Raw genomic sequence first — 27,681 nt, forward strand, 5'->3', positions numbered from 1 at the left:
TCAGTGTTCCTACCTGTAACATATTTTATATTCAAAAGCATTTCCACTGTTATCTCCTGACTCTAGTAAGGAAAAGTTGATTATTCACCTTTAAATTTTATTTTCGGTTTCTTTAATGAATTCACATAGGACTTAGACACAATCAAATTTAATTCTCAAGCAGAAATCTCCCTGCCCTGCAGTAGAATAGATGGTAGGTTCAGCTTTTCCTTCCAGAGGCTGGATTTTTCAGGGAAATTAGTTTAAACATAACCAACAGGATGATGATCTGCTAAATCAAAATGAAATTAAATGACTATGCTTTTAATTTTAGGAGAAGAAAAAAAGATGAGTTATAAAACTGCCTGGATAGAATATGTGCTTGTTTGGCTATATGCCCTGTTTTGCTTTGAAGCTGAAATAGTTTACATTAAGTAAGAGTAAATTTGGAGCGCTACTATCTTGGTTATCAAATAATATTTTATATATTCTGTGTGTCTGTTTCTGTGGGCGGGGAAGAGTGGGCAAGTGTGAAGATGGGTGGGTGTGTGCTATGGATTTTCTTCATCACCGTGTGAAAATCCAAAATTTTTCTATAATTTAATAATTTTGCCTTTATCATGGAGAATTCTTCTTCAAATAGCCAAGTTAGTGATTATGAATATTTAATAGTACCTATGATCCTAAATGAGTATTTTAATGCCGTTTATTCTGTTGTTCATATTTTTCAAATGTGGCCATTTAATTCATTCTCAAATCCCTGTGGGGGATAAATATTTTAAATGTCTTTTGAGAATGACAGTTGTAATCATGCATGAACAGAGACGTAAATTTAATCCTGGCTCATCATTCGTTAGAATGTTCGTAGAGACGGCATTGCATATTCTGTGCCATTATGGTGGCTGAGTTCGGAAAGCACCTGGAAAGTCTAGTAGAGAAGAAATAGTTCTGATTAAGCAAGTATTAAAGGAGAAGCAAATGAAAGTATCCTATCTGTGATATGAATCATGTGAATGTAGAAAGTGTGCGTGAGGCTGATTTAATGATAGATTTGGGAAACCTAAATTCAGACACCCACCCAATTCCCTGATGTATCTACTCTTTGCCGCCTCGAAAGACATTGACAAGTGTCTGACAATTTGCTCACAAATTATACACTCTTGTGTTATATAACCTGTCTAAAAATAGCATGTGCCAGTCCTGAGGGTTAAATATTTTGCTGCTATTAATGACTGTCTTGTGATTTTGACTTCTTTGTAAGATAAATTTTCAGAAGCTCTGCATACATAAGGCCTCCCTGATTAAGTGGGCAATGATCTATTTTGTGGGATCACATTATTAGTCCTTCAAACTTAATTTAATTTTCAGATTCTCAAGGATCGTGTATTACAAGAGATGAATAAAGTTTAATTTTGTGTTGTTTAGAGTTTTTAGTGCTGTAATCATTAGAACTTCTCCTATAGTCATTAGTGCAGAGATATTCTGGGAATTTCTGTTGTCTCTGCTAATTCATAAAGTGGAGAATGCAATTTTTGGGGAAAAAATGTATTTTTGTAACAAAAATGGAAAATTTTTCAGATGTGGAGGGCCTGAAGAGCTGTAAATTAAATTTGAGTTAGGCTGCCTTACTTGGTGTCAGGATGGTTCTTACCTCTGTGAGAAGTAACATTGTTTTCTTCATCCCATTATGTTTTTCATCTCTAAATCCTAGGGTTTTTTAGTAGAAAGTAAAACTTTGACACAAAAAACTGCTGAAAATAAGCTATATCAAGATTATGTAAAAAAAGAACCAGGAAATCACTGTGCACATTTCTATAAATTTGTTTAACTTCTGATTTCTTTTTTTCTTTTAAGAGAGATTAATGTGAAATTTACTCTTCTTATTTTGAGGATAATATTAATAATAACTCTTGCTATTTATTAATCACATACCATTAACCTAGTATGGCTGAAACCTCCAAGCCCATATCTATCTGTAGTGCTGCTAACAGGCCGAATGGCCAGAGGTTAACTGTATTTTCTACCTTAATTTCTCCATCCATGAAACAAGAACGCATATAGCTGACAAAACCAATGTTGATAATTTACTTCAGTAAGAAAGTGGAATGGCACTAGAAACAAGATGATGCAATATTAAAAGGACTGTGAAGATTCCTATCGCCTATATTCCCAGTGTCCCCCAATTTATTGAGACTGAGGATTACTATAATGCATTCATCTATTCTGTAAACCTGCACACAAATAGATCTCATATTTTTATCTATTTCATATGTGACCAGACTGGCTGTCTAATGTGCTGTTCGAAATGAAAACGCAGGCTCCTTGTTCTAACATTAGTAGGAATTTCAAGAAGTCGTCAGCATAGCAAGAAGCCAAGCGTGGGGCCAGTGTGACTGCACAGGTCACGAGGCCATGAAGCTGGCCCTGGAAAATGGATTGAGTGTTAAATATCACTTGTCGTTTGGGATTCTTTCATAAACATTGAGGCACGACTACATGGTGCTTGCATTCTGTATTGCATGTTTATTTGTTACCTCATAACTTGATGTAAGTAATCCAGCAAAAGCCCTCCTTGCAAATACGCCCTACACACTTGTGCTATTCTGTGGCATGGCTCATGGGGTGGAGGACCTTACTCCTGTGGGGGTTTGCTGAGGACACCCTCTCACAGATTACAAGACGCTGTTCCTCAGAATCTCTATTTGATGCCGCTCTGGAATTTTTTTGTGTTCTAGAAGCTTCCATGTTTACTATTGTAGACTCTTCTCTGTCTTTTTATGGTTCTGTTATATGCTTCACTTACATGTAGTCAAACCCAATAATACAAGGCTTAGAAAATTTAGAAAGAAATACAAATTACTGGAAGAGGCTCACCTTGCACATTATATATATATATTTATTGAACCCACACAGCATGAATCCACCCAGCCCTGTGTTACCTGGGTCATGTGACTGTCTAGACTCCTGAGACTAATCCAAAGCTTGGGTTAACAGATTGCAGGCTCCCATGATTGCTTGGTTCCATACACTGGGTTGCTACACATACACATTCCTAAGAAGATTCTAGAGCAGGGGATCTGCAAACTTTTGAGACGGAAGAGCCACCAGGGGTCAGCAAACTGCAGCTCGCGAGCCACATGTGGCTTCTTGGGTACATACATGTGGCTCTGAAGTAAAATTGAAACTGAAAATAAAACTATCATAGTTTCATGTATAAAAATTCTAGAGGATATTATTCACATAATGGTGATTATGTAAAAATATATTAAAGACTCTCGAATGATTTTTAAATTGTTGTGAGGGACAGGATTGGCTCTTCCAGGGGTCGGCAAACTTTTGAGATGGAACGTACCCAAAGAGCCACATGTGGCTTGTGAGCTACAGTTTGCTGACCCCTGTTCTGGGGTAACAGAATATGCTAAAAAAACAAAAACAAAAACAAATTGATGGCTGGTAGGACATTAGAGAATCATCTCAAAATTTATTTCCAGACTAAAAACCAGGCAGTTGTTGAATAATAACAGTGATAAGTTTATGTTTCATATGTACAATACTTGTTTGTGAACATGGATTATAAATAAACGAATGTTCTGGGGTACTGCGTCAGAGGAAAAATTATTGTTTCGAAAGGCTAAAATCCAAGTTAGTCTCTTTTCTAAAGAGCTACAGGATATAGTCTTCGCATCATAAGTAGTTTAAAATTATTGATGATTGAAATTAAATATTACTACCTTCCATAAAATTTTACAGGACTGGAGGGATCCAACAAGACAAGGCTGGCCTTTCCCACGTCACAGCCACACTGCTAATGTGTGTGTCTGTATAATACCTAGCAAAATGTAAATCAAACCCAGTGACTTTTCCAAATATAGTTTATACTTAAAAGCGAAAAACTAGCAAAAGTCATAGAACTAGAAAGATAATATTTTTGAATGTCCTTATTTAAATTCAGTTCTCTTCCAATTATTTTATTCTTGTCAAAAATATGTTTAATACTCAAGGTATTTAGAAATTACCTTTGCCATCTGCATTACTTTGCAAACTTCGTCATGGTTTTTGCTTTGAAAAAGTGTTATTTATAGGATCACTTGTAAAGAGACAATTAAAAGTGTGAAAAATAAGTCAGTATCTTTGACTGTTGGACTTCTCGCCTAATAATTCTACATTCCCTTTCAAAAATAATGACAATAAGCAAATCCATGAGAGGATGAGGCTGCAGTGTTTTCTTTGCTGATTAGTTGAGAGGCTGTGGACCCTCTCTATTATCATAAATGCGCAAGGGTAAAAACTCAGATATATTGATATTAGGAGGAAAATGAGAAATGAATAGAAATTAAAAATTAAAATTGAATGAGCAGGAAAGTTTTCTAAAAACGTTCCTATTTTGTCATCTAGATGAAATACTCTTCTTGGTCAGACATTTAAGCTGGTCCATGCTCAATTTATAAGAAAAACATTAGAAATCAATCCAGGATGATTAACATCTAAAAAAAGAATAAGAAAGAAAAAGGTGGACCTTTATGTCCCAGAGCTCTTAGACACAGACTGTTGATGCATGGTTGCAGGGTGTTAATTAGGCCAGCGCTCATTGTGTTACATGTTATAGTTAACAGAAGTACTGAAAAACCAACGTGAAATAGTCATAGAATCATTATGGTTCTAGGAATATTTTTATATCAAACAATTATCAACAGAGTCAAATGGATATATGCTATGTTTCTTTTGATTTTCATCATGGTATTTCAAAAATTAGCTACAAGCTGTGTGTAGATAACCAAAAGAATTCAGTGAAGGAGATAAAGTGACCCTGTATTACTGTGACTCGAGCAAGTGTGTCCAAAACAGTAAATGTGTTAGAATAAGTGATTGTTACAACATTAACAACAACAGAAGTCATCTACTCAAAGAAATATAACTTAAATACTTAAAATATTGATGTGTTATTGTTGGGGTGTGTGTGTGTTTGTGTGTATTTGATACCTAGAGCTCGGATCTAAACAAAAATGTGGTTGCTTAAGATAGTAGGAATCGATAATACATTTTGGAATCTCAGGAGCCAGTAATGCATTGTTTAACTTATTCTTAAACTACTGAAAAGCTTTTGTCATCTGTTCCGCACCAGTAGAACAGTTACTATAGAATATTGTGAAGCATAGGGCAGGACTAGTGTAGCATAACCTAGGCTTATAACTTATGCTTAGAGCTGAAATATATAACATACACAGACCATTATGTGTCTATGGAAGAATCAGTCTTCAAACAATTTCAATTTAAAATTAAATTTAAAAATTATAAATTTGGACTATATGAAATAATTTTTATGCTGAACATGAGGGAAAAAGAATGTTACCCAATTTACATATAGTTTCTTCCCAAATAATCATCATCTATCAAAAAAACCCATTTTGCCCCTGAAAAGTCTGTGATACCAGAATTCCTCTTCCTCAGTAAATCCTGATTTCCCCCTAAATATTAGAATATGTTTACTTAAATAGATGAGACATTTTTCAAACTAAGACAATAAAAGGGGCCTAGGTACATAGGTCAGGCCTTGTCTTTGTTGTAAAAGATGAAAGTGCAAGAAATGATTAAATAGGACCTAGACTCCTTATATTTAATTAGTACATATGGTCACATATTGCTAGTTTCAAGGTCTATATAGATCAATATTAAATAAATACATTTTCTTAATATTATCTAGATGAACATATACTAAGTATATTGTATTATGTATGTATGTATGTATGTCATTTTGTATAGTTAAACTAAAATCCGTCCCATAATTAGATATTATTGCATAATATACTCACATAATAATTAACTTACAGTTATTAATATAAAATAATTAATTCACTGCAACAGTGATTATTGAATTAAGCTTCCCCATCAAACAACAGGAAAATCTGAAATCCATCTGTCATACATCTTAATTCTTAAGGGCTTTCACTATTAAATTCAATTGATTAGAAGCGAACAACATTAAAACACATCAATATTTTTAGTGTTGAGTCTCATCTTTAATAGTTTTCCTCAGACCTTTAGGTACAGCATACGTTCCACCAGCATCATTGCCACAGCTTGAAGTGGTGTTTTGCTCATTAAACATACACAGCTCTCATTCTTTCCTTTGTAGAGCCCTTAAATGATTTTCCTGAAAGAGAGCTAGGAGGGACCGTAGCTGAAGGGGTTATGGTTATTTGATGTCACCAGGAATTCAGTTGCTGGAGAGGGTGAAAGAAAGAAAGGAGAGCTTCATTGTCATATATTGTACCAGTGACTGCCCGTTACTCTATATAAGGAGCTCATTTTATTTATTTAAAAGTTGGTATTCCTGGACCATCTTTCCATAAAACCTAAAGATAATTCTCTCTACCCAATGTTAAGAAGCCCTGCTCTTCTGCATTTCAGCATTTTCTGTGTTTTGTAATATTGGATATCAGTGTCGTGTCCCTGTGGTCTTTCATATGCATGGAAACGATTAAAAATACACAAAACACCAAAAGGCAACATTTCACGAGCGACTTGCTGCCTATGTCAGTGTTCTTCACTAGTGTCAATTCAGTGAATCATGATGCCTTTTACTGGGATTTGAAATTTTACAGGAGTCATCAAGACCGCCCTTCCAAACATGGATAGAGAGGCTAAAGACCAGTATTTGCTTGTTATTCAGGCAAAGGATATGGTTGGTCAAAACGGAGGACTCTCAGGGACCACGTCGGTCACCGTGACCCTAACCGATGTCAACGATAACCCACCTCGCTTTCCTCGGAGTAAGTATGCTGTTTTGTTCAGTGTCACAAGTGCCCTAGCTTTCCTTGCGAGTCTGTAAAACTCTTTAAAAAGGAGTTTCTCCAGAGTCTTCTCAAACAAATAATTATCGTGCTACATTCTCCCACAATTTTATTTTCTCAAGGGCATGATTTTAATTCAGAAATATAGAATAATAAAGCTACTGAAAATAAATAGAAACAATCATATCTTTGTATTACTTCTATCTTAACATATAATATGGTTCTTCTTTCATTCACATTATTTGAATGCTCGACAGTTATTACATTTGTTTATATATTAATCTTTTTTATTTTAAGGCTTATTTTTTTAAACATTCTGTAAGTTATGTGGTTGCTGCCAATTAGTAATATAAAAAATATTGCTTCATATTTAAAGATCAAAATAAAAGAATACTGAACTTTTTCGTTTTTTATTCAACATACTTTTTAACCATTTCATGCACAATGAAGATTCCTTTAGCAATCCCACCACATCTTTCTTGAGCAAACACTCAGCGTTTCAAAAGAAACCAGTAAAAAAACCCCAGAAAACCACATGCCCTCAATTTAGTTTCTTTGACCAAAGTGGCTTTTGACTTAACCAAAAAAACAAAAGGAGAAAAGAATTCTGTAGGTAAGGATGTCCTGATTGTAAAAAAAGCATTTCATCTCACTCTTTTAATTGCTTTTTTCTTTTTTGTAAGTGTACATAGTACTGCTTTAGAATGCTCATGAATGTAAGGAAATTGTACAGACTACAATGTCTTTAAAATGCTTGTTTGATAGAAATGGGGAACCAATCTCTCTTACAAACAGATCTTAGAAGCGAACAATGTCAAAGAAGGAAGCTTTCTTTGCAGGTGTGAACGTCACTGGGTTTTCTTCAAATACTGCTTCTTTAGATATTTCTTTGTATTTTACATATTTTAGTATTTATATTATTATACAACAGACATTTGAATACCCCTTGGCAAAACGAAAAACTTCCTAAGTTTAGCATGAAAAAAAAATGAACCTATAGTTGAATGTCTTCTTGAGGGTTTATAACAAGGGAGGAGAGCATTGGAGAATTAAAAACATACAAACAATAATGTAATTATATTGTGCTCATAATAAAATTAACACTTCCTCTTGTCTTTGAGCCTACAGTGATGAGAATTGATACTTATACTTTTTGTGGTTTCTGTTGCCATGATTTGATAAGTTAGAGCACAGCTTTTCTAGCCTATTAGATCCTCTTCGGCTTCTTAAAGTGAGGCAAGCCACGAGCTGTCATTAGGGGTTTCATTTTTGCTGGGATTTTCTCTATCATTTGGTTACTATTCTAACCTTGAACATTTTAGATTTTACTAAGGGCCCTTCTGGGTATGTGAAAAAGGTCACTCAAAAATGTTAAGTATATGTTGTAATCATTTAAAAAAAAATCAGTAGCCACGAAATTTAGAAAATTGCAAACAGCAACAATTCTCAGCCTAACATGTGATCCTTTCATATGATACATTTTCGTTTCTGTATTCCTTCCCGAGAGAATCCTTCTCTCTTTATAATAAAGTGAATATGCACCACATTTAACAACCAAGAGGAAACGGAATAGGGTGGAGGAATCAGGAAAAAGTAGATGATTAGAGAAAAATAGCAAAGGAGCATACTGTTCTGAGGGGTTTCCTAGTTTTTAGAGGATGGTTCATGTACTTCTTAACTTTCCCCACATTTTATTTTTTTAGTCGAGGGATGTTAAAGACCAATTTTTACAAAAGAAACTTTTTTAAAAAGTTCTTCCCTTTTTTGCTTCTCTTTCCTCCTGTTTAAATAATATTGCCTTTGCTCTTACACCACTGTGCCTTAAATCAGCCCTACCTACAGCTCACACAAGTAATGTTTATCCTCAGTAAATTTATGAACTAAAACAAGACTGATACTGTCTTTTAAAAACTCCCTTGTTGGGCCGGCCGAGTGGCGCGATGGTTAAGAACTGGCTTGGGATGCCAGAGGGCCCGGTTCGGATCCCACATATGAGGGCCAGTGACACTGCCCTCCACAGCTAAGATGCTGAACAACAGCTCGACCTGGAGCTGGGCTGCCGTGGGTCGCTGGCGATGGTGTAGGCTGCAGCCCCTGTGGCAGTGGGTTGCCATGGGCTACCGTGTGTAGCCAGCAGCCAGCGTGAGTGGCCAACAGCCACAGTGAGCGGCCGTCCAGAGGCCGGCAACTGATCTGCCTCGCCCGGAAAGAGCACAATGATGGTGCCAGCTTGGGCCAGTGAAGCAATGTCCTCCACAACTAGATTGAAGAACAAAAGGACAGCAACTTGTCTGTTCCCCTTCTTCCAATTCCCCAGTACTGTTCCCATCCCCCCAATAAAAATCTTTAAAGAAAAACAAAACAACAAAACCAAAAACTCCCTTGTCCAATTTTCTGAAACTTTCTCAGTAAAAGAAACTAGTACGTAAATTCCAGCATTAAGTAATCAGAACTATTTAGGCTTGTATTTGCTGATTGAAGTCTAAGCTATACTATTTTTATTTGTAATATTTATATGAATTATAATTATTTACATTCAGTGGTTATATATTATATGTATAGTTAAATTTATTATTGTATTTAAAGTAGCATATTTCTCTAGAAACACAGGGATGGAAATTCTTCTCTTGCTTTTCCGTGGCGTGTGTCAGCTGTCATATATAGGTTATTATCTATTCATCCCCATGAAATAACTTGAAGCTCTGTGAAACTTGTTCTATGTCTCAAATTGCTTCAGCATCTTCTTTACCAAATAAATAAAAACATATTAAGCATAGATGATGCAAAATAGCTGAATAGTGACATTGTTCTTGGTTAGCTTGATACAAGGTTTTATTCATGTTTTTTGTTTTGAATTTTTCAGGATCTTACCAATATAATGTCCCAGAATCATTGCCAGTGGCCTCTGTTGTGGCCAGAATTAAAGCTGTCGATGCAGATATAGGAGCCAATGCTGAAATGGAATACAAAATTGTGGATGGTGATGGATTAGGGGTTTTCAAGATTTCCGTTGACAAAGACACACAGGAAGGAATCATTACTATACAGAAGGTAATATTTTTATTTTCTTTGACGGTAGCATCACAGAGATTACTCTATTGAGTGAGAAGCCATGTCTGCTTTGATGGAACAATGTTTTAGACAAACTGAATAGCCATATGTGGAATCGTTGTTTTAAATTTCAGAAGAAAAGCTGTGCTTTTATTGTTAGGTGTCAGAATCTTAAGGAAACTGGAATGATTTGTGTAATAACCTTATTGATTTTATTCTTTGAGTAAACCAACAACCCTTATCTATAGTTCTGTAACATTAAGGCACATTGGGAAATGTGCTGTTATAAGTGATACTTGGAGAGATAATTATGCTTCTCTGTTGACTTTTCCAGTAATGAAACCCTAAAATCAACCAAAAGCTTTTATAAGCAAACTAGACACGCACTCTACGTACAAGAAAATAACCTAAATAAACTTGGAAATAGAAACCAAAATGCTAAAAACTTGCTACATTACCAATTTTTCTCTTTTAAAATTTATACTAATTGAAGTGCTTCAAGAATTCATACAGAGCATGAAAGTTTGGGAGCCCTATCATAAACCCTTCAGTGTCAGCAAAGGCGATAGAAAATCATTATCATCCAAACTGAAGACTAGTTGCCATGTTGTATTTAAATTAGTTCCCAATGCTGATCAGATGTGGCGGGAAATGAGGCGTTTATTCCCTCTCCTCTGTATAGACATGCTCTTGACAAATGTTAAATTTTAAAAAGTAGCAAAAGGAATTATTACAGAATATAGTGATTTCAAATTTTCAAAACACAAAAAATTAAGATATTTATGAAAATCCCCACCCCCAAAATGCTGGGATTTTCTGCCAGTCTTTGACAGTCCAGGTGTATAACTCTGTAATTAACTCTCAATAATTAACATACATCAATAAAAAGTTCTCTTTTAGTTATAGGAAAACATATGTTTGATATCAGGCCAATGGGCAAAACATTTCTGCAGTTATTTCCAGTGGACAGCTGCTGTTTAAGCTCAGTTGGTGACAATCTGAGTAAAAAAGTTATAGTAACTACGATTGGACAACTGTTAATATAATATTTTGTTTTGTTGTCTAAAATAGAAGGAACACGATAAGGTATACTGCTACTCAGATTTTTCAAAGGTTTGTCTGAAATCAATCTGTTTATATGCAGGAATTTTTAAATATATATGGAAATTGTTAATGAGCACCTACATCTATTTCATATAATGAGATACCATAAATAATGAAACACATACGTGTGTGTGTATTATAAGATATTTGTTTCAGTATTAGAAAAATAATATCCTTGATTCCTTAAGATTATATCTAGTTATTTTAGAGAATAATTTGTTAAAAAGAAATCTATAAAAAAAACTGGCTAAAAATGCATTTAATATCAAAGCATAAAACTCATGAAAAAACTATGAAGTGAAAATTAATCATAATTTGCAATAATATAAATATAACATAAATGTTATTGCTGTTATAGGTAACGATCCATATCTGTTAGACTTTATTTTGAGTAAAATAAGGGCTTGACCTTGATTTTTCTCAACATCTCAAAGATATTATTAGTGCAGCAAAAATATGGAAACATTATAAAATGTTCAACAAAAGAGGAAAAGGTTAAATGATTGGTGATGTTGCCATATTATGGAATTTGTGTATCATTAAAATGATGTGACATTTCCTTAGCATATTAACTACACATAATTTGGGAAAGGGTTATAAAAATATTATGTAAAAAAACAGTATCCAAAATTTTATAAACCCTATTTTAAATTGATGAAAATTGTATATTTATGTAGAGTAAAATTTTATAAAAAATAAGTTGCATTTATATCAAATTTTTCATTGCATGAAAAATAATGTGAAAATGTTAACAGTAATTGTTCTGGATCTTTACTATTTTTAAATATATAATATCCATTAGTTATTTGTATAATTACGGTGTTATTAGATGCATGAAAATATTATTAAAAGGTCATACCAAAAAAAATCTCATTAGCAGCACTTTATAATTTACTTTGAATATTGTTGTGGATGAAAACTCTTGTCTAAATGCAGAAATAGGTCCGGCCGAGTGGCTCAGTTGGTTAAGAACTCGCTCAAGAGTTTGAGCTCTGAGCAACAGCGGTTCGAGTCCAGCCCGAGCTGAGCAGCCGCTGAGCTGCCAACAGGTAGCAGGATGGCTCAGCTAAAAAAAAAAACAAAAAAAAAAAACATAAATGCAGAAATAAGTCACAGAGATGTCAGTCAGTGGGTTCGGATTTAGTGTATTGTATTCAGGTATTTAAAAAAAGAAATCACTCCCGTCTAGTGAATTAAGATTTAAAAAAACAAACAAAAACATTCTGAATCCTTTAAACATTGAGATTAATGGATTTAAAATTTTTGATACTAGAGATTTGTACCCCTGCACAGCAACCTGAGTGATGTTTTGCACCTAATAAATACTTAATATCTGGTAAATATTTATCAATTAGTATTATATGAGAAGTTAGCAATGTATTTTAATAATTTCTTGTACCAAATATCAGACCAAAATTGTGTTATTTTCAGTTTACATTTGTGGCAACTAAAAATGAATTTTATTTTCTCCAGTCACTTCTCATATAGAATACTGTTTAATTTTTGTTGTTTCCCCTCTTTTACCTGTTTTCTCACATAATGTCAGTGATTGTTTTGGAATATTAAGCACACTCAGGGCATAGGAGCACCTCGAGAAACACTGATGGTGGGGGGTTTCACAGTTTTACTGGTGTGGCATAAATATCCAGTAAGAAATTGAAGAATTAATGAGCAAAATATGTTCATTCTGAACTTCTGTAAAGTGTAGAATCCAGTTGCTCATCCAACTATCAAGGGTCAGAAAATCACATTTCAGTTAAGTGCAGGGCTTCTAAAGAAATTCCTTGAAAGCCAGGTATTCAGTGCTAACTCGATTTTATGTATCATGTTGAGTTTGGTAAAACATGCCGTGTATACAAACAATAATTTAGACTAAGAAATGAGCAATGGTTTATTACTTTTAACATGGCTACTTACATTTACTCTAACGTTGCCAGTGTGGAAGATGGATCTGATGTTTAAGTTTTATCTTCATGTCGAGGTATATCTGCCATATTGGGGCAGAACCAATAGATTTAGAAAGCAAAATAAAATACTCTACAGTAACAGATAAACATGAGCCAAAGCAATATAGTTCTGCGAAGTTTAATGATTAGTAACTGATTATAATATAATGCATAAGTATTAGGACAGGTTATCTGAAACTCTGCTAATTGAAAAAGGTCAAGTTTAAACAAACCTATGGTGTTTATAATATACAGAGAATAGCTACATAGAAATAAATGGAAATAAAATTTCACAGTTTTCTTCATGCTAAAATTCTTTAGTGTTAGCATGTGTTGCTTCACACTTTCTTCTTACCCTCCGTCTCCACACAATTTTGAGTAAATAATAGATATTGGGGTAATTACCTGGTTATACATCTGCCTAATTTTTATTTCCACCCCAAACTCATTTTGAAAAATTATAATTTTTCACAGTCTCCTAAGACATTCCCGTGCCTAACTAATCCAACTCAGAATTCTTAGTGATATTGAAATAAAAAATAAGTGGTTTCTGTAAGAGTTGATTAAAAATAGTGGAAATTATATATTTACTTTTCTCTGAATTTCAAGCTTACTGATTACTGAATTTTTTTCACTTGAAAAATGTATGGCATTATAGATTCATCTAATTTTTTTTTACATGAAAAACTATTAAACCACAATTTTCTCATTGTCAAGAATTATTTCATTAATTTATTCAAAATGGAACTCACATTTTATGTGCAGCTACTATATCTGGCAGTGTGCTCAGGTCTTGTGTTAACCCAGGGCTTGTTCTCTTTATAAACCTTAAATGAGCCTCATATACCAGCTTCTCACATGGACATCAGGGAACTATTGGACCCCTAGAACAATTTAAACTGGTGTTCGCCTCCTACATATCCCACCCTTCCTCAGCTCCATCCAGAGATCTAGAATGGACACTGAGCCATTTTTCATGCCTGGAAGCAAGATGGCTTTTCCTTCTAGCTCCTCAGACATCCTGTCTTCCTGTGGGAGTCCCCTGTGCTCCGCCCCCATGCCCAGGTACTGTCGCTCATCTTTCAAGTCTGAAAAGTTGCTCCTGTTCGTCCTTATTTAAACCAAATAAGTAAACAGGGGGAGTAAAATTATATAAATTGTTTTTCTTGTTCAAGGAAGGAAGAGAGAGAGAGAGAGAGAGAGAGAGAGAGAGAGAGAGAGAGAGAGTGTGTGTGTGTGTGTGTGTGTTTCAATGATAGGAGCTGATCTAATTAAGTATAATAAGGGGTTGTCTCAGTTCTACAGACCCCATGGATTTTTCACAGACTTAGCTATGGCCACGAGGATTTGGGCAAATACCCGAGGCTCTGTTGAAGTGTCCTGGAAAGCTCAGCCCCACCAAGTCTCTCAAAGATTTGAACATGGCCTGAGGAAGGGGTTGAAGAATGGACCCATCATGCTTTCCCTAGATAGGGGAAGGGAGACTTTCTCACAGAGGTAACTCCCTGTGCGAAGAGTCTGCACATGAGACAAGCACGTTGAGTTCAGAGAATGGGAACTAGGACAGTTTTACTGGAGCGTCACATGGAAGGGATGTTGGCGCCAGATGAGGTGAAGTAAGTGGCAGGGCTTCTCCACGCCTTTCTGCCTCCTTTACAAGGCCACTCCCTGTTAGCGAATAGGAGCGTATGTATTCAATGATTTGCAAATAAGAATGGACTACAAATAGTAATTATGAGACAGTATTTTGGGCACAGCTACAATAAAATGTATACTGTGGAATAGAAAATTACAGTATTTTCTACTTTCCCATGACCCTTATTATTGGAGTTATCTGTGATAATTCTAATTCATTTCAAGCGTTTCCCTTCTTTTCAAAGGGCTGTGTGATAATGAGTATCAATATGTATTTAAAATGCTACTTTCCTGGCCATAGTCAAATAGAGCACCTTTTATTATTATCATTGCTGTTAAGTGTGAAGCCTCCAGGCTTTTTAGTTTCTTTTCTTGTCCCTTGTGAGCCATAACAGCTCCTGGCTGTATGTTTTATTGTTGTTCTGTTCTCCTCAGTAGCATCCTGAGGTTGGCTCTCATTGCTCCACTCCAAAACTATTATTTTAATAAGCTCCTGCGCTCACAACCTGCTTCTATTCTCAGTTCTTAAATCCATCCTTTTAAATTGCTGTTCAAAACTGAAGATCATTTTATTTTTATCATTTGAACTAGTTTGAAAATCGTCTACCTCATACCAAGGGAATAAAAGAGAGTGATGACACAGCAGATGGAAAGAAAGCAGTAAAATAATTGCTAATAAGGCTATATAACTTAAAAATTCTCAAAGAATTCATTGAAGAATTATTAGAATTAATGAGAGCTTTCAACTACAAAAGTAAGTTGAAACTCAGTAGCTTTACGATCGCTCATGAGAACAACAGCATGAGCTTCTGACCTTCAGGCCAGCCATAGGGTTTCAGCCTACTAGGAGATGAGTATGAAATACCCATCCCTCTTGTGCACATCCCTAAAATCCCACCCCAAGCCCAAGTGCTTTTCCATGAAACCAACAGTATCCCTAGTCTCCGTTTCAGAAGTGTCTTTGCTTACCTTTTCTTTAAACTAATGTCTCCTTGGAGTGGTTTTCCGGATCGAAGGAAGTCTGCCCCTAAGATTTTCTGATTCCCCGTCAGAACTAACAACTACTTGTGGCCCTGAAGGACAGGATTTTGAGTTTCAGTTCTACTTATCAAGATGTCAGTGAAACTGGAGTCCACATTGCATCCCCGGTAAAGCATTTTCATAGACCCCCTCACAGCACGTGGAGTCTGTAATAACATATGTGAGCCCCATACATCCAGTGTCCATCCTATACCACTGAGTAGTGGAATCATCCGTGAAAGTTAGAATGGATTTCTGAATCCGGGTCACAAAGGCATTCTAACTAAAACCTAGAAAATCCAAAAGAAGACGGATGAGGCCTTCTTTCATTGTTCTCAGAATATTTTTAAATTTTCACTGTGATAAACAATAGGATGCTATGGGCAGGCCACAAAAAATGAACCATTTGTTGATAGGTTTAGCAGTCTCTCTTCACTATAGGAAAGCATTTACAACCAGGGACTGCGAGGATGTTCACAAGATTTTTGTTGAAGACGTAAATGTATTTGTTCTGATGATTCTGAGCGTCTCTAAATAGTGCTTCACATTTGGATACTAGAGTTCCGATGTCCATTTGGAGAAAGTGATTTCTTTTGGAATTAGGTTATTTTGTACCTGTGAACCATGCTTGATTATCATCTGAACTTATTTTTTCTCTACAGCCTAATAAAACTTGAGCCCATTGCTTTTTTTTTTTTTTTTTTTTTTTAATGCACCGTCATGGTTATAATGAGATTTATTCCAGTTTGAGAAAATTATGATATTTTGAAGCATTCAACATACGCCGTACTTGGCATGGGGTGAACTTAGGAACAGAGAGCGAAGAACATAAAAACCATCTTTTAAAAATATATGTTAGAAAAAGAAAAATAAGTACAGAATTCTGAAAGATCACCGTTAGTCATATTATAAATGTTCCAATGTTTCATGTAGCAAATGTTTGTTTATATGACCAAATGAAGGCTCCACAAGGCTAAAGATGAGTGTAAGTGTTGGCACAGTTTTATTTTTTTTTATAATTTAATTACCCTTTCCATTTCTTAAGAAACAAGATTGTATATTTTAAAAAAATTTTAAATGATGACAAAAGTTTTATTTTAAACAGTTAAAGCAATGTGAAAGCTATTTCATGGCCATTTCTGAATGATTTGATGATAACCTTTATAACCAGTCACACAGAGCTTTAAAGTTCACCAAGTATAAACATAAATATTATCCCATTTGAGTGAAAGCTATTTCTTTCCACATAGAGTGCTCTCTTTTTACATTTCTGTGTCATAATTTTCACTTTAGGAACTTGAGTCTTTTATTTTTCCTTTAGGATGTAGCAATCCTCCCTCCAAAGCACCTCTGTTTTCAATATAAGACCTCAGTGGGCATTAAGTGTGGAATTTTTCTTCTCTAAAATACTATAGAGTTACAACACAGTAAAAAAAAAAAAATGAGCATTTTCAAAAGGCATTTCCTGTGAAGCATAAGTATATTTCCAGTGTCTGCCCGTTCGCGGATGGCTTGACTGGTGGCTCACGTTTTTATCCTATCAAATAACACATTGAAGCTTCATCAGGCCAATTCTGCTGTACTATCTTCATCATTTCCTCATACCCATACCCTAAAAAAAGGTTTAATGCAGTCAAACCATCAAATAATAGAGCCTTGTTGTGGAGGGATTGATAACACAGCCGACCCCCATTCACTGTAGAGGAGAAAGAGGAGAAAACGCAGTGTCCTGTCAGCCTTCAGCTCAGCGGCACAGACTCCTAAGCTCTGGCATTTACTATCTTGTTATTGAAATGCATCTTTTGCCCATGACTTGCAGTCACGCGGGGCTAATTCCCAGAGTCAAGTATGTATTTCGGCATTTCACAAAAATGCTACCGACATGTATATGGTGGAGGAAAACCCAAACATCTCCAGTGTGGTTTTCTCCTTTTCATTTAAAGGTGTTATTCAAGGAATCTGGCTGCTGTGGGTACACATTTCTCAAAACAGAGCAAAGGTACTTCTCTCATATGACCGTGAACAGGCATACGTTTTGGATTATTTTAGTCTTAAAGGCTGGAAGTGATAAGATTAATACAGTAACTGTACTTTGGTGAACTTGTGAATTTCAGATCATATTTTCCAATTTCTTCAACCCATTGTTACTGGGTAATATATAAGTAGATCCTAACATCATTTTAATCATTTTGCACATGTGTGTGTGTATATAGACTGTCATCTGCTTATTACGGTATAAACTTACCTGTGTTTGACTAGTCAAGATGAGAGATGAATTTAGAGTCTTAAAAAGAAAATAAGAAATCAACACTCTGAAGAAAGTTAATAGCCATGCAAATGTCAACACATGACAGATAAGGTCAAAGAGACTAACCCTGTTTGTGTAGGAATGTTTTCTGTGTTTTTTTATTTCAACAATTATCAGGGCATTGTTCTCAGAACATGTGTATGTCAACAAAATTTTCCTGTGAGTGCATCGTGAATTTTATTTTTTTGCTCAGTACAAGTCACACATAATGTTGTAAAAATGTCCTTCCTTCTGTCTTTTTCCATGGTGTGTTGTTTTCTTAGTTTCAATGAGTAGCATTCCAAGTAAGAGATATTTTATAAATAGATAAGAGAGTTATTGAATATATAAGGGAAGTTGGAGAGGGAATTTAAGGACAAATCTAATGTTTCTAGTATGAGTAATTTGATGAATAATTGTGTTGTTCCTTCAGCATGGGGCTGTGGAGATAATTAATATGGTTTGGAATATGGGACATCTGAGGTACCTGTGATATCCGGATAAATATGTCTAGGAGGTCATGAATAAAAGATAGCAAGACGTTCATTAACGAGGTATGGGTAAGAATCTGTGTAGGCTCATCTAGACATCCTGTGCTCAGGCTAAAATAATAGATGATGGCAGTAGGTGTTTTGGTGATAGCAGCTCCCACTTTCTCGCTCGCTCGTGAATCTCATCACTCCAATATGGACGGCTTGGTTTCCACATCAGTTTTACAGGTTTTACTCCACTTTCTTCCTCCAGCATCATGCTGGGTTTAATGTCTACTGCTCTTTTGGGTTGTAGATTATCTGATTCCTACTTCCAGTTCATTCTGATTTTTTTCTTAGTTTGTCGGACTAAGTTACACTATCTATGTGATTGTGGCAAGAAACTCAGCTTCTCCTTGAGTAAGTTTCCAAATTTATCAAAAAGATCTGTTAAAAGCTACAGTATATATTTTCTTATAGGTTGTTGGAGAATCAATGAGCATGAGCAATTAAGAAGTTAATATTATAAAACTCTTAGAACAATAACCTGATCATGATAAGGACTATATATATATATGCATATTGTTATTGGGAGATACATTTAGCAGTTTATGGTGCTAATAAGTTCAACTAACAACCTGAAATATATATGCATTTAGTTGCTGCCCTTAAATATTTTTTAAAAATTGTTACAAAAAGGAAATATACCTGCTTGAAATGCCTCTTTTTGATGTCAGGACTCATTATATCTAGATTAAAATGTTAATTTAAGTACTCATTGTAGTCAGAGGACACTTATATAGCTAGATAATGGAAATAATTCCTGATATTTATATCCTTATTTTACTCCTAATATCTTGACATAATTTAATGTTTTAGGCTTAAACATTCTTGTAATTATTCATAATACTTTGTCAGGGTCCCAATTTACCTGTAGAGCACCAGATACTTTCCATGTAGTGGTAATAGGCTGTTGGAAAAATGTGAATATTTATATCAAGTACCTGATAAGCAGCTGTTTTAAAATACAGTAATTCCTTGGTTTGTGAGCATAATTCGTTCTGGAAACAAACTACTCATATTACAAGACATCGCTCGTTTACCAAGTTAAAATGTGTTAGAAATGTATGCTTGTCTTGTGGAACAGTCGCAAACCATGTTACTCGCAATCCAAGGTATTACTGTATAAATTTTGAAGCTAAAATAATGACTCCCTAAGAAATATAAAATGCACCTGGAGATACCCAGTAACCTTTTTTTGTTTGTTTAAATTTGCCTACACTTATTTCACTATTTTTCAAATGGTTTGTTTGTCCTTAGGTTTGTTTTTTTCTTCATTCATCAATCAGTGAATCCCTATTATATCCAGGACAGTTGTCACTAATGGAGGTATGTTAGATTAATACATTTTGGCTCCTGTCAAAAATCTCAAAGTTTAGCACAGTGAGGCAGTTATTAGGGGTCCCCCTGTACCCACAGAGCTGACAAGACCTTAAGAGCTCTTCTCTGCCTTAGCCCATAAACCTCTATGAGGACGTTGGCATCTGGACTCCTGTATATATATATCATTTGGAACCTACCTTTCTCTTATCTTCTCTACAACAAATAACTTATTGACTAAATCACGATGTAGGTTTTGTGATTCACAAAAGTTGCAACACAAATACAAGCTTCACATAGCTGCTGAAATCACTTGCAACTGTCAAAGCAAAAGCACATTGGACACAGTTAAGCAGGTAAGAGAGAGTTCAAGGATATAGCAGAAGCGGCAGGAGACCCGAATTCAGCCTGAACGCAAAGAATTGTTAAGAGCTGGCGGCTGGCTTGGGGCTCTGGATCATAGCGCATCTGTGTTTGCAAATTGCCTTTACCGGAAAGAAAAGCAAACGCGGCTTCCCGACAGAAGGCAGTTTGACACCTGGGAGCTGGGCTCCTCCATCCCGTCACAGCAGCTGTCTACCTGGATGACGACATTTCAAAGCGGTGGCTCCCAGTTCCTGGAGGAAGACCTTTCTGGGCGACGAAATGGCAAGAGGCTTTTTAAAAGATTCACATCTCACCGGCGAAGAACCCAGATTTACAAATACCAGTTTTCTAAAGTATAACTGCTCTAAGAAAAGCGAGGCCACAGGCCTAGCGTCCAGAAGCAGCCTGTCTAACTTTCCTCAAGCTGAGGGAAACGTTAGGCTTTCTTGGGCACAACCCAGGAAAGGGAGAAAATAAAGGCAGGACTGCAGCTGTGTGGGACAGAGGTGTGTTTCACTCTTGAAAGTACTTGGGAGTAGCTGGAGAGAACATTATTGTATTTAAATGTACAAAGTTATTCTTGCCAAGATACCTTTTTAAAGGTTGTAGGGGAGTTTTAAGGTTCTGGGTAGCAGATTTATGTACAGTAAAATAATCATAAAGGGGAAGTTATGACTGAGGGCTTTTTTTTTTTTTTGGTATGGGCTCATTTAAGTCCATTTACTTGGGAAAAAAGATTTGTATTGATTTGATCAAGAAGATGGGAGGATACTGAAAGCAACCAAATGTGCTGTGATCCAAAAGACAGGTGGGGTCTCCAGTGACAGAAATGTTTTAAAGATGATGAACAATCTTAATGCTTTCATGCAAAATGAACACTAAGCATAAGACGTACATATGTAGACATGCACACATGTATGTGTGTGTACCCACACACGCATGTGCGCGCCTAATGGAAGCATGCCATGATTAGAACAGAATGAAAAATTTCCTAAAGGATTTCACTTGGATAAATTCCCGAAACATCAACAACAGCGTTGGTCAAAAGTGCACGATCTAGAAGTCACTGAGCTTACTGTCAGCATAGGTGGCTACAGACCAGAAGCCAGGTAATAAGGAGAAAAAAAGTGCAGTGCAATGATTTTATTCAATGAATTCAAGAGTATAGTTTAACTTAGTTTTTACTATTGAAAAAGCTTAAACAAATGTTGGGGAACTCTTGAGACCCTACTATTTGTGACAGCTATTATTTTTTTTTTTAATTAAAGAGACAACTATTATAAACTGACTTTGCCAATGATACAGGCCTAGGTGTCATGGGGGAAACTGAAGAAAAAGACAGTCTTTGCTTTCCTGTTGAGGTGCTCATAATCTAGCAGGAAATAGTGTAATAGTAACACAGTGACTATTGCTACAGTGATTCCACTGCGTCAGTCACTGTTCTAGGGTCTTTTAAACTTATAACTAAATTATGGTAACCCTATGAGGTTGGTGAGGTAGGTAGGCACCGAAATGTGATAATGCCGTACAGAATGAAGCCCTGATGCTCCCTGCTTGTTAAAGCAGAAAGGTCATGCGTGGTGGACGGACATGGCCTTGAGTTCATGTAGAATGTCTGCCCCTAGTAAGGTGTAATTTTGGAGTCTCACTGACACTCTTTGCCATTTAGTTTTTGCATTAATTAGTAATACCAACCTTGCAATACACGATAAAGATGGGTGTAAACTCGTCGTTTGTAGTTAGCTCTCAATATAAAGAAGTTCTATTACTCGTTAGGTAAGGGGATTATGGGAACAATCGTAAGGTAATGGTTGGTCTTGGAAGAGTTCAGTAAGAAATGGCAGGAAAAGTTATATGAGAACGGAGCAGCAGTTGATACAAAGTGTCCTGTTTATAGTGGACAGTTCATTTTTAATTGTAAAAAGGGAGAGAGGACAAAGGGTGAGCATCCTGTTGGTGAAGATAAGCTTATTATTTTGGGTTCTTTAGATCAGAGATTGTCAAACAGCAGCCTGCCTGTTTTTGTACAGCTGAAGAGCTAAGGTTGGTTTTACATTTTTAAATGATTGAAAATAATCGAAAGAAGAATGTTGTGTGTATGACAGGTGAATTCAAATTTCAGTGCCTGTAAATGAAATGTTATTAACACATGGCCACAGGGATTTATTTCCATGTGACAGAGAACGTGTGGCTTGCAAAGCCTAATGATTTACTGTCCGATCCTTCCAGGAAAAGGTTGCCAACCCCTGCCGCAGTTACAGAGTTCAGTATTGTTTAATCCTAAATTTTATCATCCCTTGATGGCAAAATCTTGAAACAATCCTATTTTATAGTTTTCAGAAGACTATACCAAACGAGCTGCTCTTTTCTTTCAGTGTCTGACATAGACGTCACCTGACAGATGAAAGAGCAGCTTCTAGAGGTCCCAGGAAGGCTCTGTGGGGTCACCACGTGACTCACACCTGATACCGCGTTCTTATGGATTCTACATCCCGCTTGCTATTGTGGATGACAGCACAAGCAGTGTGTTGGTTAAAATTCCAATTACATATATAGTCTCCAGTGATGTGTGGGTTCAAATATTGACTAGGATATGTTTAGACATTACCCTATATGTCCTTCCCTTTCTTTTTCCTTCATCTTTCTTCAATTGTCATTTAAACATTTTCCCCCCCAATATAACCCCTGATCATTAAATCTAATAGTTATGAAATGTCTTTCTTATATAAAAATCAATAAGAAAGAGAAACAGGAGTTAAAATTTTATTGCGAAAGTCTTTTCTTCAATTAGTTGAACAATCCTATCCATCACCCCACACCCCACTTTGCAAATTAGCTGTCTGGCTTATTCTGACTTGTTCTGGATGTCATTTTGTGCAGCATTTCCTTTTGTCTGTAATTTTGATTCATAGCCTTTCATATGAATTCTTTTATTGCTCTATTTTCATAATAGCTTTTAGGCAGCCAATCATAATGCATGATACTTTGTTTCTTTAGGACTTAGTAGCATCCAGATGTCTATACCTCATGTTGTTGCCTTTTAGACACATTAAAAGAAAAAAAAAAAACCAGATTCAGGTTGCTATAAAATAATTGCACTCATTTGTTCAGTAAACTTTAAATTATTCATAAGCCAGACAAACTTTTACTTGAATACAGAAATACTTTGTATCCCTTTTGGGTAAACCTGAATGTCTATCTTAAAAATTGTGGTCATTTTCAATTGTTTCAAAGGAGATGGTGAACAGGATTTTTTTTAAAAACACAGTCAATCATTCACAGGCATGTAATATATGAAAGTAAGGCTTCTCTCATAATTTGTCAGTTTTCTAAGTAATGCAAGAACACACAAATAGGCTAATACCCAAGCTATTTGTATGTTTAGAGCTTCTAAGTAAATGTATGTAGGTAAGTAAGAATGCTTTGTTTTATTAACAGCACCCTAAGTAAATATTGGATTTATATGTATAGTTCCAAGAAAATTGTAATGCCAAGGTCAGGTTTCTTACAAGACAGTTTGCATCACATTCCTGATGATCCTTTTAAAAATACACCTGCTACCACAACTTGCCTGTTCCCTGTCCCCAATTCCCCAATAAAATCGTAAAAAAAAAAAAAAAAAAAAAATACACCTGCTGTGCCTTAACCTGGATCTGTTGAATCAAAATCTTGGAAGAGGCCAGGCATGTGTTAGGAAGTCCCACTGAGTGGGTCTGACTCTCGCCTTTGGTTGAGAACCATTGGGCTACACGTGTTTTTAGGTAACAGGCAAATGAAAATGGCAGTCTTATAAAAAAAGCGCTGAATAAGGGCCGGCTGAGTGGCTCAGTTGGTTAAGAGCTCACTCAAGAGTTTGAGCTCTTGCTCAAGAGTTTGAGCTCTGAGCAACAGTGGTTCGATGCCTGGCCCGAGCTGAGCTGCCAACAGGTGGCAGGATGGCTCAACTAAAAACAAAACCCCCAAAAACTTAAATAAATAAATAAATAAATAAATAAATAAATAAATAAATAAATACAAAGCACTGAATTTGTTAATAAGGTGATGTTTAGGGTGCTGTCTACCAGATGCCCCAGCATTTTCATGGGAAACCTCAGATAAGAATTAAGCCTTTTCTCATAGTAATTCTATGATGTTTTCTGTGGTCAAGAAAAACAGCACATTTGATTGTTTTCCCCCACCTTCCACTTTGGCCATCAGGATTCTCTGGGACAAAGGTCAAGTTCAGTTTTGCATGTCTCATGGCCTGGATAGCCGCTTTCTACTTTTTTCTAATTAATGAAGAATTTATTGAGCCCCTTCCATGTACCAAATTCACAACAGGCATGGAGAATGCTAGCAATGAGCTGAACAGTCTGGATCTTACAATCTGCAGGATGAGACACGTTAAGCCAATAAGCATTTCAGTAAGTGTGTCCTGGTCTTGATATGAGACTGATATACAGACAGGTTTTGAGTATTGATTTATATATTTTCCCCACGGTACTAGCCAGACATGAGCCATGTTATCCTTTTATGTAATATTTATGTGCAAACATATGCACACACACATCACATGTACAGTGTATATTTTTATATTTTATATATATGTGTGTATGTGCTATATTTTATATAAGTAGTGTGTGTATACTCTAGTCTGTATATGTTGCATATATACATGGAGAGAGAGAGAGAGAGTTTGTATACATATATCCTGTTTTGTATTTGCATAACTACATTGTTTTATTTAATCAGCATCACATCTCGGTGGGACAAGGTGGACTATATCCATAACTACAGGTGTGCTCACACATGCTCATAGACATGGGTCACAATTCTCAACATTACGTTTTAGTCCATTTTTCTTAGTGCTTTTTTATGAATTACTGACAATTACATAAATTATGCTTTGTATCTGATAGCATTTCCGTAGCTTTCTTTACGTTTTAAAATTTTTATTTTACATCGTTAAATGTAAAGACCATTGTGGGGCACCATTTTAGTGGTGAGATAGAGACTGAAAATCACAAAAACCTGCGCCTCTCTGAACCCTTTGCAGAAAGAGAAGCATGTTATTCTTACAAAACCTTCACCATGTTGTGTATAGATACTTTTTTATTTTTTCACAGATTTAATTCCCCTTCCATTTTTTAAGCTACCGTACTTTTTGACTGGGGTCAGTATTTCTGAGGACAGCGTTAGCATGTTACTCCTCTTGGAAAGTTACCAAATAGACACTCTGGACTAGAACTGACAACCGCCTGATCTAACTGAAGACAAGGTCCGTGTAGACTGAAGGAGGAATAGCAGACGGAGCCACAGCGGGGGCTTCATGAGGGGAGTCCCTGGGTTGTGAGATGGCAGTGTCATCGTGCCCCCTCTGATACTGCAGCCGCATTTGGGACACCGGAAACCTCAAGATTGTAACAGAACCCCCGAAATCAATGCAAATCACCTTTTAAATGAGAAATTGATTCAGTGGAAAGGTGCTCTTCTCTTTCTCTTTTTAATGTGTCCCCGTGGATAGTGCAGCTAAACGACATGCTTGAAGACGAGGACACTGATGTCCCTACTGGAAAAGGGTTTAAATCTTATCCGTTGTCTTTCAAATAATATTCCAAACACCTGCTTCACCCAGGCAGCGCAGGGCAGCAGAGGGGAGTCAGTTGCTCGAAGGCGGTTCCCCTTGTCTGCGAGCCAGGGAGGCGGCGAGGGCTCTGCCTGGCGGTATTATTACTTTTGAAGGCTGGTGGTTCATTTGGTGGCAGAGTCCCTTCTAGGCTTATTGACTCCAGAAATGAAAAGGCCGTGCTTCCCTAACCACTTCATTTGTGATTTAATTTTCTTAATCACTGTCTTGCAGGACCTGGATTTTGAAGCCAAAACAAGTTACACTCTACGGATCGAGGCTGCAAACAAAGACACGGACCCTCGCTTTCTAAGCTTGGGGCCGTTCAGCGACACGACGACTGTGAAGATAATCGTAGAAGATGTGGACGAGCCCCCCGTGTTTTCGGCACCCCTGTACCCCATGGAGGTGTCAGAAGCCACCCAGGTTGGGAACATCATTGGTACGGTGGCAGCGCACGACCCGGATTCTTCCAACAGCCCTGTCAGGTAACAGCGGCTCCCTGCTCATGTCTGCGATTCTACAGCAGGGTGCTGTATTCCCATCTCCTGTTCCCACATTGTGATGCTGTGGGTTCCGGGCACATCCAACCCACTTTTGTGTCTGTATTGAGCCGTAGCGGCAAGAGCGAAACAGGATCAGCCCACCTTCACATTTTACTGATTCAACACGTGTGTCCTGATTTTCCGAGGCCATTACCATGTAGCAGTATTGTGAGGCATCCGTTATTATCCACAAGACATAGCTTCGCTCCTAGTCAACCAATTACCCTGAGCTCTTTCATAGCAAAGTGTGTTCAGAGATGATGTGACGCGTGTCCTAGTTATAGGATTATTCATGTGCTAGAAAACTAATTGTATAAATCATTGAAATTAGGGATTCATGTTTAGACAAATCTTTTTTGTTTGTTTTTTACATATTGGTTTATTTGGATAGGATATGTTTATTTGGTTTATTATTAGCTACACTTATAAAAAAATAAAATAATCCCTTATCTAGATACAAGGATTATTCTAAAATGTCTTTTGAGCAGTCCTGTACAGAGAATAGACACATTGTTATAACCAACCAGTCTCTTTAAGACTAAGAGAATTTAGCCCTAGAGCATTACAAAATATCATAGTATTTCCGTTTCACACTTTTTACCTATAATTTACAGTCTGAAGTCTACATGTATGTTTTTGTGTGTGCATGTGTTTGTGTGTGTGCATATGATAAATTATGTCCTTGTAAGTGAATATTATGTATAGAATATACTTGAAGTTATTATATGGTGTTACAGGTCATAATTTGGGTTCATAAGACTTTTCAATGTGACAGTCTGGATTTTGATTACAAATTCTATGAAGTATAAAAAAAAACAATGTTTTATATTCAGATATGTTCAGTGTTTGGATCTAACTTCTGAGCTAGGTCTGGACATTGACTACAGTGTGTCTTGAAAAAAATATCTATAATTTAGACAATGATTCTCAGTTCAGAAAAGCTCATAATTTTTATCTCCCTAAAATTATAAGCTCATATATATCTATCTATAGCTAATCATCTATATATCATCTATATATCTATCTATATATTTATATCTATTATATATATAGATATAGATATATTCTTTCCTTTCCTTTGTCTGACATTAATATTGTAGCCTAGTAAAGAATGGGTATAAAATACACATAATTGTTATTTCGAAACTGAAGTTGTAGTCACCATTTTCCTATCTATCTAAGAAATTCAGGCTCCATAGATGGTTGTATTTCAAATGCAGTGATCATAAGCCATTTCTAAGCTATAACCTGGGCACTAGACTATTTGTGAGTCATACATCCACCAGCGAGAACAAGCCTTTACCCTCCTCCCTGTAATAGCCCAGCCTTCACTGAGGTAAGCTCACCTCCATCCACCACGTCTTCTCGACTTACGCAAACTCGAGTGTGGGTTATGTTCTAGCCTCGCGTCGCTTAGTGACCCAGGTAAGTCTCCTTCCCTCATAGATAATCAGCCCAGCACAATTGTAGACATTGATCAGCTACTCAGGATAGTCTGACTT

General features: G+C 36.2%; 1 protein-coding gene across 1 annotated transcript in view; it reads left to right on the forward strand.

The window, feature by feature from the left end:
• CDH7 (cadherin 7) overlaps positions 1–27,681 on the forward strand; it is a 142,909-nt gene that overhangs the window by 61,953 nt on the left and 53,275 nt on the right. The window contains exons 5-7 of the mRNA XM_019625894.1: positions 6,582–6,749; positions 9,634–9,821; positions 25,869–26,122. Coding sequence (XP_019481439.1) covers positions 6,582–6,749; positions 9,634–9,821; positions 25,869–26,122 — 610 coding nt within the window. The remainder of the gene's footprint in view (positions 1–6,581; positions 6,750–9,633; positions 9,822–25,868; positions 26,123–27,681) is intronic.

Source organism: Hipposideros armiger, unplaced genomic scaffold, assembly GCF_001890085.2.
Source record: "Hipposideros armiger isolate ML-2016 unplaced genomic scaffold, ASM189008v1 scaffold_642, whole genome shotgun sequence".
NCBI lineage: Eukaryota > Metazoa > Chordata > Mammalia > Chiroptera > Hipposideridae > Hipposideros > Hipposideros armiger.